Raw genomic sequence first — 22,087 nt, 5'->3', positions numbered from 1 at the left:
CAGCAGACAGTAAATATCAAATTAAAAAGTGGTCTCACCAGTTTCCTGATCTCACACTCCAGGTTCAGGATGCAGTCCAGCTTCCTCTTGCGGCAGCGCTGCGCTGCGATTCGGTTCTTACTCCGTCTCCTCACATCATGGATAAACTCAAGCTGCTCCGAGGTCAGTTTGTGCATTTTCACCAACATTTGGAAGTCGTTCCGTGGAAGATTCGTGATTTGATCTACAGGGAAAGGCAGCTTAACCTGCAAGAGGAAAAAGAGACCAGGAGAGGCAGATTTAGTTTTTACTGAGCATTAATTAAAATATATGTGAACTGCACATATCTAGCCCTTTCCTATGTAGCCTGCAGCGTGGGTGAAAAGCCCTAACAAATTCCTCACTCTGTGGTATAATAAGAGGCCTCAGTCATAGTGCCTTTAGACAGACACAGTTCTGGTTCTGGCACCATTCTGGAGTCTCAGAACCTTGGTGATTTCTGGTGAACCAGCCAGTGTTCACACCAGTTTGAGAGGAACCAAAGTGGGAGCACATGATGGACATGTATCACAATGTCCAGCTCCATTTTTTCCCAAGTCTTTCTTGCTGTCCTGCTATTCCTTCTTCAGTTTCTTGATAATTTGGTCTGGTGCTCAGTTGATCCCAGCCTTCGCCGTCTCTTCTGCAAGTTTTGACATAAGACTTGCTCTTACTTGTACTATTCTCCAGCTTCACCTGAAATTCTTTTGATGCCCAGGTTATAACCAAACATTTTATCTCCACAGCACACCACCTTTTTTTTTTTTTACCTTTTTCCACTCGTCTTTACAACCTAGAATATGACAGGCCCACCAATGACGTCACAGTTCAGGAGGAAGAATCAACTATTTTTGGGTTCCAGCTGAGAACTATCTTTACAGATTTTGAACCATTTTTTCTGGTTTGAACGTGTCGGCCAGTTCTAAATCAGCAAATAATTTTTTTGCACAGTACAAAACACATAATTCATCATTAATATTGATTTCCACCTCACATTTAACAAATAGCAATATGAGGTATCTTATGGCAGTCTTGGAGGATTGAAACAGATCCACAGCTGAAACATGCCCTGGGTTAATGGACTCTACTGGGGAGGGCCAAGTAGATGATCAAACTTGACTATCTAGAGGAAGTAGAAGTCATAAGGTTTCCATAGGTGAATCTGCAGAAGGATCATTACTATTATAATCAGAAAGCCTTTACCACAGTCAAGAACTTGCCAACTTAGTAGATGACTACACTCATGGTGCAGAAGTGTTTAATGTCAAAAATGTAAGAACACAAGATTAGATAAGAAACTCATGCAAGTGAATCCCAGCAGTGATCTCTGAACAACTGAATGTCTAAAACACATCTAAACACCCCGAACAATGGCATGATGGGAAAACTTTGCCCACCAGGTTTAAAATGGCAGTAGGCGCTGTTTGGATCAATTGCCTCTCTACAGAATTGGATTAACACTGGTGGATTAACACTTTCAAATAACTCCAACACTGAAGGCCATTTACTCTGAATGGACTTAGAATTATACTTTGAGTGTGAAAATCAACACTCAAATGCTTAACACTGAGAATTCAACACTCCAGTTCACAGCCTGGTACCCAGTATGCGGATGTGATTACACATGGATTGCACATCTCTTGTGTACCATGCCCAAGCACCCATAAACTGGACCTGGGACCATCTCTTTAAGCAAACTGGGCAAAGTGCTCCAGTATGGTACGCTTGGGTTCACACAAGATGTAATTGGCCTTTGGGGTCAAGTGTACTTGGATCCAGGACTGGGTTTGTAATTTGAAATCATACGTGAGAAAAGGGATGGATCTAATGCTATAATAGAATACAATGTTACTCTGAGTCTTACATGGTTTGTCTTTAATTTTGCAAATAAGAATAGGGCTCAGTGAGCACAACAAACATTTAACATAGAGGCATCTAACCTGTTAGACTCAACAATGTAATCCTTACTCTAATATCTCTGTAAGTACATAAATGTGTGTATATTACCACTGAATGCACAGATCCTTTTACTGAAGACTGTTGTTTCATCAAATCCCAAACTTTGAAATCTAAGCTGGAATATTTCTGTAAGAATACGGGTTCAAAAATATTCAGCTTCATACTGAAAAAAAGATAAACATAGATTTGTTTTACTCTGACAGGTGCAACAAAGGAGATGTTCAGTTTCCTGCTTGCAGTACCAAGTACATGACCACAAGATGGCAGTGTAGCACTGCTCCACATGTCTGAGAGAGCAGGGCTCAGTGAGCCCCTCACCATCCTCCACCTCTGATTCAACATGAAGTTCGTTTTCAGGCAGAGGGGAAAAGGTGAGTCCCTCTCTCTCTGTTTGTCCCCCACACCTGGAGAGGAGCCAGGATGACAGATTGAGGGGGTAGTGACTTGCCAACCTGCTCCAAATCAGTGTCTGCTGATTTCTGGGGGCATGAATATCTGTAGCAGACCCATCCTCACTGTGCACAGAACAAAAGCAGGAGAGGAAGAACTGCAGCAGTGATTTAGACGAGTAACAGCCGTACGGTTTGAAATGTGAATAAAGAGCATATGAAGGATGTATGTGTGTTTATTTGCTCGGTTTGGAGAGCAACAATAAGCCAGCCTCTCTCTCCCCCAGGTGATGGCAAACCTTATGATAAGCACATCACAGGCAGATCCACCCCAACGGTATCTGTGTGCACCAGGGAGCCATAGCTTCAGGCAGCGAGTGAAGCGGTGGAGGAATAACAAAGAGCCAGAGGAAGACAGCCGGAGAGCTTGGCAGAGATGAGAGGATCTGCAGCTCTCTTCCTCCTCTCCTCTCTCCCTCTTCCTCCCCGTGGCTGCCTCTGGAAGAACAAAGTCAAACAAAGGAGGAAAGAGGAGGAAAGGGGAGCAAGCGATGTGACTCCACAGAGTACCTGGCTGCTCCACGCTCCCAGGAGACCCTGAACTGCTCGGATGACTGCAGGCAGAGGCTGCAGCAGAGGCAGCGCGGCTCTGTTTGTGTAGCAGACGGTGCACGGAGTGGCTGTGGCATCACCTGGTGTAAGTGCCACGCTCATGGGGATAAAACAAGGTGCATGACATGACAGGATGGAAATGACTCCTGAGAAATGGGCAATATAGAGATTTTTTTTGGAGTATTTTCAAACAAGATATAGGATAAGACAATATCACTTATTTCATAGTTTATGTTGATGCTGATGTAAAAAACGAAAATAGATGCCAGACCTAATGTTCAGTAAAAAGAAAGTTTACACTAAGAATAACTAAGAGGAATATGCTTATTCACCATAAGGTTATCTAAAATGTTTAGTCTAAATAGGGAACTACCATTTACTTATTTTTATTGCATTCAGGAGAATTTACATGATTAGTAAAAATGAAATTATGTTGATACCACAGCAAAAAATATAGAAGTCCTGGATACACAATAATGGGCAATTTATTCTGTCTAATTCTGAAATATATTGCAGGCAAACTCATGTCTTAATTGCCGGATACAATAGTTTCCCTTGCTTCTTGCCAACTCCACCCACTTTTGCAAATGTCGCTAACATATTTGAGCAACTTAGACAGTTCTCTCTTGTTAATATGACTTAAGTTAAGCTCTTTAAAATGCTCCCAAAGGTAGACTCTACTTGTGATAAATACAAGCTCTCACCTTAGTCCTTAACACATTCATTCTGGCTTTGTCTTCACCTGTACACCTACTGGATCTTCAAAATATTAAACAATATTTTCAAAATTGCAGTCAACCTTGATATAGCTTTTTCAATGATCAAATTATGTTGATACTACAGCAATAAAGAAAAGAAGTCCTAGACACACAATTTTGGGCAATTTATTGTTATTTTAATGATCAAAAAACTGTGGGCAAATTCCTGCATACTGTCTAAATTGCACAAATACATGTGTTCCCATGCTTCTTGCCTGTTTCACCTAATTTCGCAAATATTGCCACCTTTTTTGAGCAATTTCAACAGCTCCCACTCCCTCTTTTCATTCAAAATATAATTAAAGCACTTATGATAAACGCTAGAACATTCATTCTGGCATTGTCCTCCTCTGTACACCTACTGGATCTTCTGAATATGATCTAATATTTCAAAATTAAAGTCCACATTGATCTAATGATTATGGTCCAAGGAACCAAAATCAGAATAGTTAAATTTTTAACTCTGATATCCCAGAGGTTGATTCTTCCAAGAGGATCAGGCTGCAGACCTCAATGACGGGGAGTTCAGCTGCAGACCTCTTCAATGGACTTCGACAGTGGGGCGAGAAGTGATGTACGTTACACAAGCTGGAACCTGAATGATGTATATTTTCCACTCCATGTCAGAGGTCATGCAGTGGAATTTGATGAATAAAAGTGAAAATTTCCTGAGGGTTAGGGTTAGGCACCTGAATGCTTGAAGTTATGGTTAGGATAATGGGGAGGGGGACAGAATCAAAATAACACACAACAGGCTAAGGAAAAACCCACAAGGGTTAGTACATTACTCCCTGACCCATGGTTGAGGTCACCCCATTGTAGCGGTCTGCAACAGATGAGCCCGAAACGGCCCACCATAGAAATCTGCAGCCTCCTTATTGGAAGTCTCAACATATCCCTAGCTGGACTCATTGGCTGAGAGACAAGATGCTGCATCTTAAGCTTAATCCACTGTCCTTCTCTCTAAAATAAAGGCATAAAAAGCCAAAAAAAATGTATCTTTAGAATTAGGTGAGCACTGCACTGAGTCAGAAATGAACAAACGGTGTGGAAAGAAACCTCCATCCCCTCATCCTCTTCAAGGATGAGGGGATGGAGGTCAAACTGGAAACGCTGTGGTTATTTGCAAAAAGTCCACAGTAAACAATGGTAGTCTGAATGGAAATTTGAACACTTGGATGTAACATAAAAATACTTTTGACTAAAACCAACTTTGTTTGTTTGCATATTTCCTGGACAGTCATTTATCAGTTTTCTTTGTTTCAAGATTTATTTGTGGGCTTTTTATGCTGTCATTTTACTGACAACACAATACAAGACTTTAGGAAAGATTTGAACTTATGATGATGGAGAGGCTTGTCCAGTGTCAAGCTTTCTCACAAACAATTATCTGTCGCAGTGATCCTCAAGTATGCAGTGTTCACAATATTGTTTCGTTACTTCCTACTGGACCTGAGACTCCCTGACCTCAAATTGTAACTATCAAACATGCACTTTCAAGGCTCACAAACACAACTAAATCAATCTCAGCCAGGCTTTCTCCCTCATTCGTTGCCTCATTGTTTTATTGTTTTTGTTGCAGCTGTCATTCAGGACAGCCAGCTGAGGAATTTGATGGTCCTCCATGTTTGTTTTTCTCCTGAAGTCACATTTAATCATGCGGATTTCTGTGAGATCTTGTGTGGGGACTCTCAACTGTTGGTACTACAGACAGCAGGTGTGCAGTCTCATGGTCTTCCAAGTTTTCAAATCAAAAGAACTGATCATTTTATAGTGTTCAGCAAGCTGAAGAGAGAAGGAAATGGAGAGAGTCTGAACGATATCTGAGAAAATATAATGTATGCCTGCATACATGGGGCATAACCTGACCACAAGGCCATCTGCACCCCCATTTTATTTCATACTGACCTTAATTTTAACAGTTGTAACAGGACGTGACGTGTAAAAGCGGATGATATGACAACTCGTACTTTTCAACTTTTCAAAACTTATTGAACAGCCAAGAAAGGCTTCTGACAATGCTGAAGATGGTGGTCGCAGTCGTCACCACTGTGTTTTAACTAGTTTTATTTTTGAATGAAACCCAGCTGTTCCTCAACTACTTACTGACCAATAAGGAGACAAGCCTGGGATGCTATACTGCCAAATATCATCGAAGAAATAAACCTAGAAGGGAGCAAAAAGTGTGTTAATACTGTTAGACGCTCCACTGTCCCTGTCTGTTGCAACAGACAGACATCTTATCCAAACATCAAATTTGTGTTAATGTCAACAAAACATCACTTCCTTTAAACTAACATTACTGTCAAAGGCACTGTTCCTTACTGGTTTGCACTTTGAGCGACCCCAGAATGCTTTGCAAGTAGCTTTGTTTTGACTGAGAGTTCCCTGGTGGTTCAATTTCTACACCATGCATTCATTTTTTTGTACTGTCTGATAGTATTGATCACTAAAATAGTGGAGATTTCATCAATTTGCATCACATGATGGTTAAGAGTGTAGAGATTAAAATATTGAGAATGTTTTTGAAAAATCACCCTTTATTGGGGGTCTAGGACTTCTATTTTGGTTGCTGTGACAACAGTAAGGTTTGATTTCACTAGACTCTTATCAAGGTTGATACTTATTTTGAAAACCATTTGTTGAGATGTATGTTGTGTATGATCATCTAAAAACGATTGGGTGTGATTTTTGGCCCACATCGCCCACCCCTTTGACTCCTTGGCTACTGAAGAGCAAATCTAGACGTCAATCTACCCCTGAGAGAGAAAATGGCTTGAGTTTCCTCATTAGAAGCGCAGCCCTCTGAGCCGCCAGGAGCCCTCTCTCTCATCTCAGCTCGACATCTGCATGCAGACACATGAATAAATGATGGCCCGAGCTTTCAAGGCCACACTCTGCTCTCGCTGCTTCGCCGGGGCATGACAGCTCCAGCCTCAAAGAGAGGCGCGGGGAAGCTATAAAACATCAGTGCGAGCTGCCAGCTTCATCTAAAGCCGAGCGGAAGATGACTCTGTTTGTGATCAGAAAGCCTGTGTAGCATCGAGAGCATCGGTTAGAGGAGTGTGAGCACTCGCTTCACGCGATCTCAACACCACGGGGAAGGAGACGCTGCGACCTTGTGACGGTTTCTTTCTCCCCCTCTTCCACCAGTCAGTGGGACGCAGGGGACGGCTAAATTTAGCCGTTCCACTACGAGAAACCAGTTCAGAGGCAGAGCTGGGATGACAGAGTACGCTTCACTGGTGGTCATAAATTCACAGCCAACTGTTCTGGATTTACATTTCTCTCTCAATTCTCCCTTCATCCCTCCTCAGCCTCTCTCTCTCTCTCTCTCTCTGGGTCATTATCCTGCAAATGGGGGACAGAGAAAAGTAGGACTCATCTGTCACCAGGACTGGAGCCATGCTGGGGCTCAGCTCTGACACTGAGCACTGCTAAAAAAACATAAACCATCTTTCAAAGTCTGAAAATCAGGCTGAAGGTGCTGTTTACTACAAGAGGAGATGCAGTCAGTGTTCTTTTAATAATGCACGCTGTTTTTTATAACAGCTGGGCTGTGACTGTTAGTCCTCAGGTCATCTAACTGACCATCTTTTTGTCCTGCAAGGCCTTTTAACCAAAGGCAGTATCACCACACATGAAAAAGAAATAAAAGAAGAGATATAATGACATATTTTAACATTAATGAATCTATGTTTTTAAAGGAGCAGTCCAAAATTTTCAGGAAATGTGTTTGCCTTTTTCTGAGGTCTTTAGAGCAGAAGTTCTTCACTGGTCCAGTCTCGGGATCCACCACCACCTTCCAAATGAGAGCTGGGATCAACATTTCTGAACATTTTCAACCACTCAGATCTATTAAATGAAAATGTTTTGGTTTGGACCATAAATGGAACAAATAGCCCTAAAAAAGTGGGAAATTATGGCAATTTCTTAAGGAATTACTGAGTTATCTTGGGAAAAATCAGCTGAGAAAGGGGATAAATAAGTCAAAATCTTGAGAAAAGACCACAATTTGCTTGTTATGATGGTAAAATGGAATTAAACCAAAAAAGTATGGACATGTTTATGCTTAGGACTTCTGTACACATTTAGGTTTTACTGTACTCCTCTTATGGCTACTAACCTAACACATAATATAGACCAGGGGTGTCCAAACTATGGCCGGGGGGCCAAATGCAGCCCACAGTCCATTTTTGATTGGCCCCGCAACAACTTCTAGAAATAAAATGAAATACGGCCCACGTGACATGATGTACTGAATTGTACTTTTTTTTTTTTTTTAAAGATTTATTTTTGGCCTTTATTTGATAGTATAGGACAGGGGATAGAGTCGGAAACAGGGGAGAGACATGCAGGAAATAGTGCCACAGGCCGGATTCGAACCCGGGTCACCTGCGTATATGGCATGCGCCTTAACCACTCGACTACCGGCGTGCCCTGAATTGTACTTTTTAATTTCAGCACTAGGCAGTGCTGCCATGTTGATTCTGGAATAACAAATATCCTGATAGATTACTGCAGCGAAAAGCAGAATCAACAGGATTTCAGGGGCAGAGCCAGCGGTAGCCAGGGCCAAACAGGGCCCCCTGAAATCTGATTGGCTCCCCTATATCTTGTAAAGTCAGCCATTCACAAACCATTTAGATGTATTCAATCGCTCAGCATGTATTAACTTACACTGGATTGGTCTTACTAACTTAAATATTCTCAAGGCAAGGAATATTAAAGTGGCCCCACCACTGTTTCATGGATCCATTACATGAAATATATTTCACACTCACCTGGGAAAGCTCCCATACAAAGTGTTTTGGAAGGGCGGGACTTTAGAAAAAAAAATCTCTGAAGGTGATTGGATGAACACTCTGTATATCGTCTTCATTGTGGGCCAGTCAGAGCGACAAGAAAAAAAATGAGGTAGCTGACATATGCAGCTTTGGTAGTAACTCGTGCTTAACAGACAGGTGCTGCCATACTGTATGAATGGTTGAGCTTGCTGGTGGACAAAACTCATGCCAAGAACCATAGGGAGAATTGGAAATACAGAGGTTCTTTGCTACTCTTTCAGTAAAGAAATTTTGTCCAGATCTGATAAAAAACTGTCGCTAAAGCTACATCTGGACTTAGCATCAATGTAGCTCAGTTGGTAGAGCAGGCACCCATATGCAGAGGCTATAGTCTTCAATGCACTGGTTGCAGGATCCCATTTTGGTGCATGTCTTCCCCCATTTCGTCTCCCCAAATTTCCTGTCTCTCTTCAGCTGTCCTGTCAAAAATTGCTCTCAATGAGATATACTTACACAAAAGGAAGCTGCTGTTTTTGTTTCATGAATGAATTTCACATAAAAAAGGGAGAAAAGCTGTTAAAAGTAGCTCATGCTGTGAGTTATTTGCAAAGCTCTCTGGGAGCACGGTAGCAGTCTTTGAAGTAACATTCAGCATTTCAACTGCAGATTAACATTTTGTGTCCATCATGACTATACACGGACTGTTACAACTATAAAAGTTAAGGATTATAACTAAAAATATATGTAACACAGGAGGAGTCATTCTTCGACATTTCAGAGCAAATATGCAACATATTGTACTTTAAAAACAGGCCGTAAGGATGCAGCTCCACTACTTTCTCTCTACATTTTTGGATATCAATAAGCAGCTTTCTTATCTTATAAAATCCCTCAGTATCTGTTTCATGTCCACTGCAGAGCTGGATGTGCTTAGCCTAGCTTAGTGTAAAAACTGCATGAAGACTGAAACAGCTTAAATGAAAAAAGCTTATCCATTCAAAAAGATGATAGTGCTTGATAAGTAGGACATTCTTGCAGATTGTCTGTGTTTGAGCAGCGTGTATCAGGTGCTCTGATGAGCTGTAAACTTTATAGATGACCTGAAGTCAGATGGGTCATATCATGTGATCACCTGCACTCTTCCTGAACCTTTAAAGCTCATTTCATTCAAATTTCATTTTTGCAGCACTTTTCTACAATGTTGTTTTCCCCTAATTTGACCAAAACCTGAAGCAAAATGACCCCATAATGTTTACTTCCTGATGTGTTGGACTTCTCCCTTATCACATTCAATCTAAAATGAGACGGCATATTCGTCTCGGTGATTTATAATTCCGCTCATTTGCGCTTCACGCTCTTTAAAATAAACCCAGGGACATCTCACATGCTTGTAAATGGGATTAAAAAGCAGCAAGACACAAACACCCAAAGCTGATCTTGACGAAGATTATATTAAATGGTTGGGAAGTAAGTGTTCTGTCCTAAGGGGGGTAAAAGTCCTAATCCTCAATATTTCCAATAAATCAATAAATGACTGTTTTGCAACTTCCTTGCAAAACAGCACTTACTAATATTAGTTTTTTTTTTATAAGATTTATTAATTTCAGGCACACTTAGTGTCTGTGGAATGATGAGAACACCATTAAAGTTCAATCTGATACATGTTAGGAAAGATTCTGAGCCGATTTAAAGGGGGAATCACAGATAAAAACGTGGAAATGATTAGTGAAAAAAAATTAAAGAAAGTAAAAAAACATAATTTAAGTGGAAAAAAAGGACAAACAGATTAAAAAAAAGACCAAAACATGTGGAAATATTAAAGCAGCATTATGCAGGAGTTAGGTTTGGTGTGTTTGATCGCCCACAGAAAGTCTCTTAGTGCAACTGCACTGTCAGAAAACACACATTGAGCTGTTACTGCTGCCTTATGGACAACATGCAGACTGGCAAACGAGAAAAAAAGAGAAGCCAAACAATCAAGTTGACTGACAATGAACAATTATTTTACAGGGCTTTGTACAGTTATGACTCTGCTAGTGTCTATAGCCCGCCTTTAGCAAACAGTTTGTAGAGTCAGTTATGACAAAGTGCTTGAGATGGGTTTATAAGCTTCCTAATTTATAACGCTAACTTTAATATCCCAAAGGAACGGAGCAACTTCTTTGGATTTGATTTATTTATTTGTATGGAAACCTGAGACATTACTCAGGCTATATGACTGCAGCTGGTAAAACTGCTAAACATGAGACAATGATGACACAGCTGAATCTAATATGAATGATCTCTGCAGAGATGTACATTCCACCACTGGGTTGCTGTTTTTTTTTCAGCTTTATGCTCTGTTGCCTCCTTTTCTTCTTTAAAGTCTAGCTCAGACCTGAACCATTGCAGCTTGAATCATGCCTGATTCAGTTTGTCACACACCAAGAGCTGGGTTATTGGATATTGCAAGCAGATAAAATGGGAGAACATTTTGAAAGACAAAATTCCAGCAAATATTTTTTTAAAGCAGGGTATTTGGAGAGAGAAATTCATGCTGTGAGTTTTGGAAATGATTGCATATATATTTTTTAAAATAAACTTTTGACATGAAACGTGCAGCCTGGAATGTAAACAGGGCGCATTACTTGTTGAAACTTGAAAATTCAAAGCTGTAGCGGCTAAATTTGTCTGCCAAAAATGATCGTTTTTTAACAGATGTCTTACTAATAGTAAGACTGAAATAGTATTTTTGTGTTTCTTTGTGTTGTAAAAAAGTGCAATCACACTACAATGGTGCTAACTAAACAAGCATACAGCATCTTTATTGAAGGGAATTAGTGATGAATCGCCATCATGCAGGAGTCATACAACCAAACCACATTACCATGATAATAAAATACAGCTAATGTGCAGCCCTGTCTCTCTTATAGACAAACACATATTCTGCTGTAACTTCAACCATTTTAAACTGGGTGATTATGAGAGCTGTTATCTTAACATCATCTCTTCCAGTTGCAGTGTTGAGAAATGACAGGCTTTCAAAGCCTGGTGCAAGAAGTTGCAAGTTTCAAAACATCATGTAACAAATCTTGGGTCTGAACTAAGCTTCAGCTTCATCCATCGTTGTCCGCTTCTGGTTCTGAGCCTCATTTTATCAGACAGTACCAAGATGGGCTAACTGGCTTCTTTTTAGCAGGACACTGGTGTTTGAACTAGTGCTGTAAAGCCATGCACTTCTCATGAGAGAACTGCTGCCTGCTGTCTATAACATAGTGCATTATGGGAATGCCTTTCTTATGTATATTGCTGCTCTATAACCTGACACGCCAGATGGATGTGTTTCACACATCCATCTGTACACAGCATTTGGAAAATGGCAGAGGCTTTGATTGGATGAACACTCTGTCTTTCACATCTTTACGGGCCAATCAGAGCAACAAAACAGGTGACATAGCCGCTACCGAGGAGTAAACTCGATGGAGAACTGCATAACATGAACCATGGTGACTGTAGACAAGTCAGTACATGACTTTTGGCATTTTTGCAATGTCGTCAAGTTCTGATAAAACTGGCGCTGAAGCGGCATCCACGCAAACGTCTTCCACCATATCTGCACTGGCTTCTTGTTGCTGCTTGCTTATGTAACGACTCTGCCGTGTCCGAAAGTACTACCCCTCGCCACTTTCTAACTGGGCCCAAACGGTTCAGACAGGAGCTTTGCAAGATCGATTCGCCATGTGAGGAACACAGAAACGGGCGTATCCATCTGCTTTGCAAGGTTAACTGCTCTAAGCACTCATGCATCCATTCATTTCAGGTTGTTTTCTTGAGATCTTGACTTATTTATGCTGTTATAGTTGATACTGGTTTTCCCCAAAATAAGAAAGTTTCTTGAGATTTCAAGAGAACAACATAAAGATTGACTTTTACAATGGGGAAAAAGATGTTTTTTTTATATCAGAACATAAATAATAAGGATAGAAGTATTACAGATTTTGACAGTACAATTAAAGTCAGAAATATCTCAATTTTCACAATTACTGGATTACTTTTATGCATACATTTGTCCTGACTATTGATGCTTATGCTTTATTCTAGACCAGTGGTTCTCATCTAGTTGAGTCACAAGACCCACCATCAACTCCACAAGGAGAATTGTGACCCAATTTTTGGAGGTTTTTTTTGGGTTAATCAGATGTGTTTAACAAAAAAATAGTAGAGCTTATGCATAAGACAGTACAAAAGGTGTAACAAAACAATGAAACAGAACAAAACAAGCATCTTTTATAGTCTCATAGACAAATTGGCGATATTTTTTTTCCAGGCACACACCTGCGATCCACTGAAAAAGGCTTTGCAACCCACTTTTGGGTCCTGACCCACTAGTTAAGAGCCACTGCTCTAGTCCAGCTGCCGTTGCTTCTTCAGTCAGGCGTCTTTTCAGTCATCAGCTTTTTGAATATCAATTGTGACTGTGCAAATTCTTTCCGGGTATTGTTAATGAAGCCTGGTGTTAGTTCATGCAGGACATGGTAGTCAAATGCCAGCCGTGATCAGCTGACAGCCAGCTGATCCCAAATACTGCCTACCAGCTCCCACAGCCAACCACAGCTCTTTCTCCCAACACAGTGGTGCATTTGAATATGATGTACTTCTCACTAAGCCCTGCTTGCATTAATACTGATGCACGGTGCTGCTGGTGCAAGAAAAGCTTAACATCCTCCACCCCAGCCTCCTCCTTTATAGCATAAAGCTTGTTACACCCTCATATTCAGATTCATGCTATATTGGATTAATTGCTTTTGAACTAATTTGATTGTATTCAGTACACATTATCATTAATTTATCTATCCATATGTGGGTTTCTAGCAATGTGCTTTCTGGAGTCAAAACATGCTGTTTGACTAACCCAGGGAAGATCTCTAGAGTAGAACCTTCTCCGCCAAGTTAAACTGTATATTCATTTTGCATTGGAATAGTAACATGTATGACAAGAGTGTTCCTGTCTTTTAAGGCACTGATAAACTCTAATGGAGTGTCACCAATAAATTCAACACCACTTAAACTGTGGCACCAGTTTACTTGCAGAAATTTTAAGGAAGTTTGAAGTAATTCCCTCAAAGTGTTGACTCATTTATGTTGTCATATTGAGATAACTATGCTGGTTTTCCATAAAAATAAGTAGGTTCTTTGAGATTTAAAGAGAAATAATCAAAGTTAAGTTTTATCACAGGAAAACCAGGATGGTTTTCATGATATAATATCAACAATATGGAGTTGTGTGTACCACATATAGCCATCTTATGACTCCAGAGGTGTTAAGTAAACATTTCCATGGACTAATCCTCTGACCCCTTCCTCCACTGGCAGCTAAAACTGAAGTTTGTTTGGAAGAAACGCGAGAAGGAACAGGGAGAAAAATGTGTCAAACTTCATCAACAGAAAATCCCCCAAATCAACAAGAACAAACAAAACTTCCAAAACTGGACCCAGTGTTTGATTGCCAAGTTGTTTCTGGGAATTTTCGTGCTAGAAAACACCACAGCGGCGGGCGCTGAGCTGCAGCGATGCAGCCAAAGTCAACAGGGTGAGAATCTCGCAGATTAGCACGGCGAGGTAGCTGGATGCTAAATGTCTCCATGATTCCTACCACAGGCCAGGAGAAGGAACAGAACCCTTTCTGTGCCTCTGTTTGTTCCTCATATTTGTCCTGCTTGGCTCTGTGCTGCAGAGCGATGCAGCGTATACTCCAGGGGCGATTTGGGGGTAATGAAGAGAGACTGAATCTCATTACCTTGTTACTACACTTTTTGTGCATGCACCCAGCTAGATAAATATAGATTTCAAAGTAAAACGCTTGGGTAAACAGAACTCTACTTGCTCAATTTGAGCAAGTCTCCCTCCATGTACTCCGTAGGCTAAAAACTAGGGCCCCCTGTGTTGCCATAAGTAAATTTTTCATATGCATCGCCATCATGAAATATAGATTTAAGAGGAAAATGAATGGGCAAACATGCTCTCCTCTTGAAACAGGAATATGTCTCCTTTCAGATCATGCAGTTTGCACACAAGACACTCTCAGTTTCTATAGCTACAGCAGCCAGACCTCAGCTACAATAACATCCCAATATTTGATGCAATATGTTTGTTTTTCATCATATCACTTTAAAAATACAGAGCACTTCTTCACTGATGGATGTTGCTTTAATAAATTACTCATAGGGCCCTGACATGGGATTGCACCACTTGAAAAGGAGCACAGTTTGCAGGATTTTATCTGACTTTTGTTGTTATTATCACCAGATATGACTAACAAGAGTAAATATCTCTGCAGCTAACCTTATGAATGGCGAATAAGACTCCGACCACAGCCACATCATATCAAGAGTAGAGCAAAGGTTCTCGGCTTAGTGCAAACATAGCAGAACTGATATTAAGGTCGGTGCACTTCCTGTCACACGTCCTTTCTATTTCATGTTTCGCTTGATAAAAAAGAAAAAAAAAAAAAACACAATGTGCTGATGTATCAGGACTACTTCCTCATTCCTCCCACTCGCTTTGAGATCAATATTTTGCAGCACCGTGGCCAGACGATACGCTAGAATGAGCTCAACGCCTACACTGAGACCAGGAGCTGAGGCTCCAGGAGAGAGAGAGACTGACTGAGTTACAAACGGAGCTGCAGAGTGTAGAGATGTATGATGCACCATCAGCTGAGATGCTGTTGGCTTAAGTGGCACTCACAGTCTACTTCAGAGCTATTAAATCCAGGCGGATTGAGGCAGACTTCATGATATTAACTCTGACCGCTGTGGTTCGGTGTTCTTCCCTTTCTTGTGCTTGGATGCCATTGCTGAAGAGCTGGAGTCAACGTGTTTAAAAAAGGTCTGTATGTAAAAAGAAATATTTTTTCTCATAAAGACCATTTTTGTGGTATTTTCCCAAACAGCACCAGAACTGAGATTTGACCCTGCGATTAGAAATAGACAATCATAGCTTTTGAGAGCACAATTATAATAAGATAAACAATCTTGGTTTCATGATTACCTCCATTATTTCTATACATAAATGTGGATGGACTATTGGTGTTTATGATGCTGTAACGACAACTGCTTTTTCATCATCGTTTGCCATGTTATTCATCTCACTAAATATATACTTTGTGCCCATGTAAACTCTTTCCTAGTAATGCTAATGTTTTCAAAGCTAGTGCTGTAGAATGCTAAACATAGTGAATTCAACCTCAGGTAAACCATGACACCAGTATTTATAAAGAAAGTTTGAAACAGTTTGAAGAAAATCCCTCACAGCATTTCTAAGATATTGCAATCACAAAGAAGGGACTGAAATAGCCCTATCAAGCACCTTTGGGATGGAGATTGTTAGCCAGGCGTTCTCGTCCAACATCGGCACAAATTCCCTCAAAATTAAATGTATTTGAATACAATGACATTATAGCCCCTACTGATATAATGGCCAATACTTTTGACATAGTGTCTTATTCATAAGCAAGGGATGTCCATAGTCCCTACACTCTAAACCTGAATTAGTTGACATTACTAATAAGCACGAGTAAACCGATTGCCTTATACCACTTTAGTTTTTACACAAGCTGATACTAAAGAGGTCAAGTTGTATTGTATTAATTTTATGCAGTAGGCATATTAAGTGTATATTAGTAATCTTTACTAAAAATCATTAGTTCACATAAATGAAGTCTAAGTTGTATGAAATAACAATGCTATGTTTAACTTACATAAAAATATATGAAACTAGAAAAGCACTCAGAGAGTGCGGACCTCCGCCTTTAGCCCTATCTCCCAATAGTGAAGAATCCTTTAAAAACATTCCTGGATCCAGACGGTGATCCAGGTCACTCACAAAATCTAATTCACTGATTACTCCCTCCCTGGTGGGGTGGAGACGCGGTGAGGCAAAGCATTGGCTTCGCTGTGTGGACTGTCATGGTGGAAGCATTGCCTGCCGGTGCCAACAGATGCACAGATAGTCTCACCCATGGTTTTTTGAAATTTTGAAATAGCCCCTCCTCCCTCTTAAAGAACTAAATATACTAAGTTATCTCAGCTTAACATGATCATTGCATTGCATCTTTCAGCTGAATAATACAGACGACTAATTTGATTTAGTAATGTCAATGTTTTTTGACAAAACGTGAAAGAAAAATTAATGATTGCTAAAAAGTTTAATTAGAAACAAAATCCAGGTTTACAGTGTATGATCCACCAAAATCAAATCAGTTCCCCCAGAGTGGACATTAGTGAAAAGTTTTAAGAAAATCCATCAAAGTATTCTTTACGTATTGTGTTCACAAAAATGTCCTGAAAAGCTAAGTATGAACATGTGGCCTGAGGTTGTGAGGTGTCACAGATGTGTTCCTGATTTTGTTTACTATGACTACACAAGATGAGGCAACAAATTATTGGGGCTCAAGGGTCCTGAATCCCCTCTACTGTCAGATCAGGCAAAAATTGTGCTGAAAATGTGTAATCTGACCTCAGCTTAAACTAAACCACTTTATTCTAAAGGCATAACTTACCCATGTAGAGCTATAGCAGTATACAACATAAAGGTACAGGACATTGAATTGCTTCTGGATTAAACTTTTAAACAGATCATCCTCTTAAACTGTAAATCACTGAATGTTTCTGCATCCTATATGAACCCTAATACACCCAACAGTAGCTGACAGAACTTATACCAAGCAATAGGATTTTATTCTGACTTTTTGATGATTAACTTGAACCCAGCTTAATTTTTGTAGACATGAGAAATACAACAGCTCCAGAACATTTTCTTCTTTAGCACTAAATATGTTTTTCTTTGAAGAGAAAAGTAATTAGGTTTAGTTTCATCACCCATCCAGTGATGTTGTGTAGGCGGTAAGTCAGCCTTCAGTTGACGCAGTAAACATTACTTGTGTCATTATCATGAAACAGAATTTACCAAGAGACAGCTCAAAACCACAGAGATAACACATCAACATCCCCCTCAGAAACTTTACATGTAAGTGAAGATCAGATTAAGTTTTAAAGTTCAAATGTCTTAAAGGTGCCTCAGTGTGAATGGCTGATACTGCTCTCACATGTGGTTCATATGAACCAAACACGCCAGGACTGCAGAGAGCAAGAGCCGCCTAGAGACCTCGTGTGACTCTTGCTACCTTGAATGACTGAGCTTTGGTCAGGCTGGCCCACACTTTAACAACTTCCTTCCTCATCGGGATTCATTGTGTCCAGTCTGCAGTCCTAGGCTGAAGCTATTTTTACCAAAGCAGCTTTGCCCCCCCCCACCATCCCCCCCTCCCCGCCTGCCATTTGCTCTGCAAACACAGTGAGGCTGGCTGCTCCCTCTGTTTGTTTGTACAGTAGAATTACAGAGAGGCCTGAGAGGAAAGAATGTAACCCAGGAAGCATGAGGTAGCAGTTCTTCACCACAGACCAGGCCAGAGTGAAAAAAGCAAGGTTTAAAAAAGGGTGGAGAGGGAATCCAGATACAATACAGTATGATACTATACGGTACGATACGATGCGATATGATATGATACAATGCAATGCAATGCGACGTGATGCGATACGATGCGTTGCACTGCAATGCGATATGATATGATGCAATACGATGCTGTATGGTACAATCCAGTACAATATGGTACATTACAATGCAATGCAGAAACATATGATGTCATACAAAAACCATTTGATTGGATAAAATATCATATGATACCACACGATACTATATGATACAAAACAATACGATCATACAGTATAATATTATAAAATCTGATATGATATGATATGATTGATACCATACCATACAATACAATAGAATACTATCATATGATATGATACAATGTGTTAGGATATGTCAGGTAAGTCCAATACAGTATGATATGATACTAAACCACCTAATTTTATTTTATATGAAATGCTAAGTGACAAGATGATACTTATTAACTTGTATGATACTTAGAATATCATATTGAATCATGTGACGATACAGTTTGATATCATATGGTAGTATTAAAACATTAGATTTAGTTTGACAGGATACAAAATGAGACAATAAGCTCTGTAAAGATCTGATTTGATAGGATTAAGCTGTGATAGATTTGATAGGATGAATCAGATCTATAGGTTTTATACAATTTACATGATTGACAAAATACAATGCAGCATAATAAAAAAGTTTTGTCCGTTTTAAACTGAGTGACAACAATGTGGTCAAAATGTTGAGAGTCAAGGCAAAAAGTATAAAAAATTGATCTATTCAATTAATTAATCAATCAATCATTATTCTTTTCTGTGGAATTTGAGATTTAAATGAATATTTTTAGAATAATTCTTCAGCTGAAAGTCCAGATTTTCCCTGTAGTGGACGTGCTTAACCCTGGGTTATCTTGGCCTGCTTTAGGAACATTTTCACTATCTGCTCTGAAGAGCTGGTGCTACAAACTGCAGAGCAGGCAGATGTAGGAGACATTAATTCACGCAGGATCTTCTCTTCAGCTGCTGATAGTGAGAGGGAAAGCGGGCTGATAACTCTGAGAGAGATTTGATGAGGGATATCATGTGAAGTAATGCATAGCCTGTAACTGCACACGCTCTTATTAACACAGTCACACAAAGAGATGACAAAGGGAACTGAAACGTCTCCTCGTCATTTTTGGGCGTATGGCTCAGCACTGTAAATCACTCCCTCATAATTCACAGTGAGCGGGCCATCCTAAACGCTCATAAATCTGACGGGGCTGGGTGTTGTGTGCCACGCTGTGAAGGTAATAATTACACATTACTGCTGAGCCTCTTTATCTGCAGCTCTGCTCTCAATTCTCTCCACTGAAAAGCACAATCCTGTCATGTCTCTCCAACACCGACTTGCTCTGTGAATCCGGTCGCCATGGCAACGCACCACTTTCTCTCTCTCTCTCCTCCATCTTCCCTTTTTCTCCTCCTGCTGTGCACTCAGAACGTACCCCCCCCCCACACCTCCACCCAGCTCATCAAAAATAATTCAGTCTGCACCTCCAGCAAACACAGCTGAAAGAAACATCAGAGGAGTGCAGGTGGGCCAGAGGAAACACGGAGTCAAAAAAGGTCAAACGTTCAAGCTCTACGACGACCGATGCATGATGTCACAGTCTGAGGAGAGGCATACGATGGGGCTGGAGTCAAGTTGAAACCCATCAGTGGCTGCAGCCATTTATTATTCATCATAAAAACATGTCTAACCTCAAAAAGGGCACCAAAATAGAGCTCTCTTTCCAAGCTCCAAACAATGCTCCAAGCTCTTCATACACATAAAGCTCAGCAATTTTATCATAAAATGAAATATTTGAACATTTTTAAGGACAAATTTTTAGTTGATATTTTTATTAGTGAAATATCTGGTATTTGGAAATATTTTTTGATGCTTTGACGCACCAGCTTTGTTGTTTTGCAGTCATACACGCTGACCATTTCAAAGCTATTCTGCTGCTTATCAATGCCAATATCTACCAAGCTAATCACATTGCAGCAACCATTACATTTGATAATGCAGACATGACTAAGATGAACTGCAGAAGTTCAAACTGAGCATCAGAATGGGGAAGAGAGGGGATTTAAGTGACTTTGAATGTGCCAAGGAGAAAAGCTGCCAGCCTGGTCCACTATACAAGCATGTGACAATATATAATGCAATGTATGATGAGTAAGAGCACACATTTGCTGCTGAGGGTAACCAAAACTTCAAGGGATCATCTGCTGTAATCAAGGTTGTCAGGATTAATTGTAATAATCGCAAACAATCAAGGTCCACAATTAGTGCTACAATTCTTAAAAATTACATGCTTTATTGTCCTTTTCACCACCCTTTGATTAAGCTACTGCAGTGTCACCCTGCTGCCACAGTGATATGAAATAAGGAAGGGAATCTATGAATTTATTTAGCAATAGAAGTCAAATATTTGGCGAAAAAAAAATCAAAATTTTTGAGATTATGAAGTTGTAAATTGCAAGAAAACAAACTCAGGATTTTGGAGTTTAAAAGCTGGGAAATTTACAAGAGGATAGTTGAAATGTTTGAGTATTAAAAGTCTTAATTTTGGACATTAGAAACTCAAAAAGTTCAAAGGTTTTTAAAATCTCAAATTACAACAGTAAAAGGCACAGTTTACAAGAAAACTGAAAAGAGTAGTTCAAGTTCAGACTTTAAGTAATTCTTAGTTTTGGTTCACGTTGGTTAGAGTCAGACATTTCTAATTTTTTTTTTTTCTTTTTGCTGGGATTTTCTCAATAAAAATGTTTGTTTATATTAGCTATTATTAGCATTATCAGCATTTATTAGAGTAAGGAACTAAAAATTGAAAATAATATTTCACATGTGACTAGTTATTCTCTAATTTAAGATATTTTGGTTATAAAATTACACATCAGATGTTCTGTTGTAATACTGACTAATTAAAAAAGACAAATGTTGGTTTCTCCAGCACATCTGGTTTATGTTTAAAGGCCTCAGAGGGGAAAAGTTTTCACCTGGCAGTAACCTCACGATGAAAGTGGAGATACAGATGGAAACTGTAATCATATCAGTGAGTAGCAGAGCACTTTTTCTTTGACTAGATTTTATTGTCTTTCACTCTCCCTCAGGTGGAGAATCTGCTCTCTGTGATGTTATTACACCTGCACCATGCTCCATCTGTGAATTAGAAGCTCCCTGACTGATCTTTACCCGGTAAACAACAACAACAACAGTTGTCTAGTCTGCAGCTTGGAGGATGTCTGCCCGGGTGGATTAGGAGAGGGTGATTAGAGGATTGGCTATTCATCCTTGTCAGCACTGTTGAGCTGTGCTGAAGCTTCTCGCCCACTCACGTTCGACTCGCTGCAGCCGCCGCGCCATTAAAACTTTATGGCTGCAGCACACAGCGGCTGTAATGTTGTCGGTTGTAATCCCTTTGTGATGCAGCGCACACCTTGTCTGCAGGCAGCTAATTGTCGATAGATTCGAAATGTCAGGAGTCTGCCAGGCTACGCTGAGATTCGCATATTTACAGGCTGATTTTGGATCTCAGTGTTAGTGTGGGGGTGAAATGAGCAGCTCAGACTAGTTGGCACTGAAAGATACAGAAAGAGCCAGAGGGAATCCCTTCAGAGGTCAGTGATACCCAGGAAGAGTCCTGACCCTTCGTTTGCAGACTATGGATTGTTAGCTGGGTGCTGAAACAAAATATACACCTTGAGTTTTCTTTGTAAAGAAATAGTAGTCACGGTAACAGATTTATGTAATTTATTTTGACTATAATAAAATCTAACCATACTGAAACCTGTTTGATACAACAGTAATACAAGTTGAAGTCCTAGATACCTAATATTGATTCGTTTTTTTATAATTATAAAAATGCAGACAACTCCTACACACTGCTTAAGGCTGGAGATGTGCTTCCTGGTAACTCTGCACACCCATATGTATGATGGCCAGCATGCATCCCCTACGTCTGTTTGCCATTCTCAAAAATAAATGTAGCAGAAATGCAGGATGCATTTTCAGGATGATTTGTAGGAGTGTAGAGATGAGGAATGGCGAA

General features: G+C 40.0%; 1 protein-coding gene across 3 annotated transcripts in view; it reads right to left on the bottom strand.

Annotated features, from left to right (window-relative positions):
• Positions 1–22,087, bottom strand: part of bach2b (BTB and CNC homology 1, basic leucine zipper transcription factor 2b) — a 192,751-nt gene that overhangs the window by 6,956 nt on the left and 163,708 nt on the right. For all 3 annotated transcript variants that reach the window (XM_041804601.1, XM_041804602.1, XM_041804603.1), the window contains one exon: positions 39–245. In XM_041804601.1, coding sequence (XP_041660535.1) covers positions 39–245 — 207 coding nt within the window. The remainder of the gene's footprint in view (positions 1–38; positions 246–22,087) is intronic.

The sequence above is a fragment of the Cheilinus undulatus genome, linkage group 14, assembly GCF_018320785.1.
Source record: "Cheilinus undulatus linkage group 14, ASM1832078v1, whole genome shotgun sequence".
Taxonomy (NCBI): Eukaryota; Metazoa; Chordata; class Actinopteri; order Labriformes; family Labridae; genus Cheilinus; species Cheilinus undulatus.
This window is presented reverse-complemented; position numbering and strand designations above follow the sequence as displayed.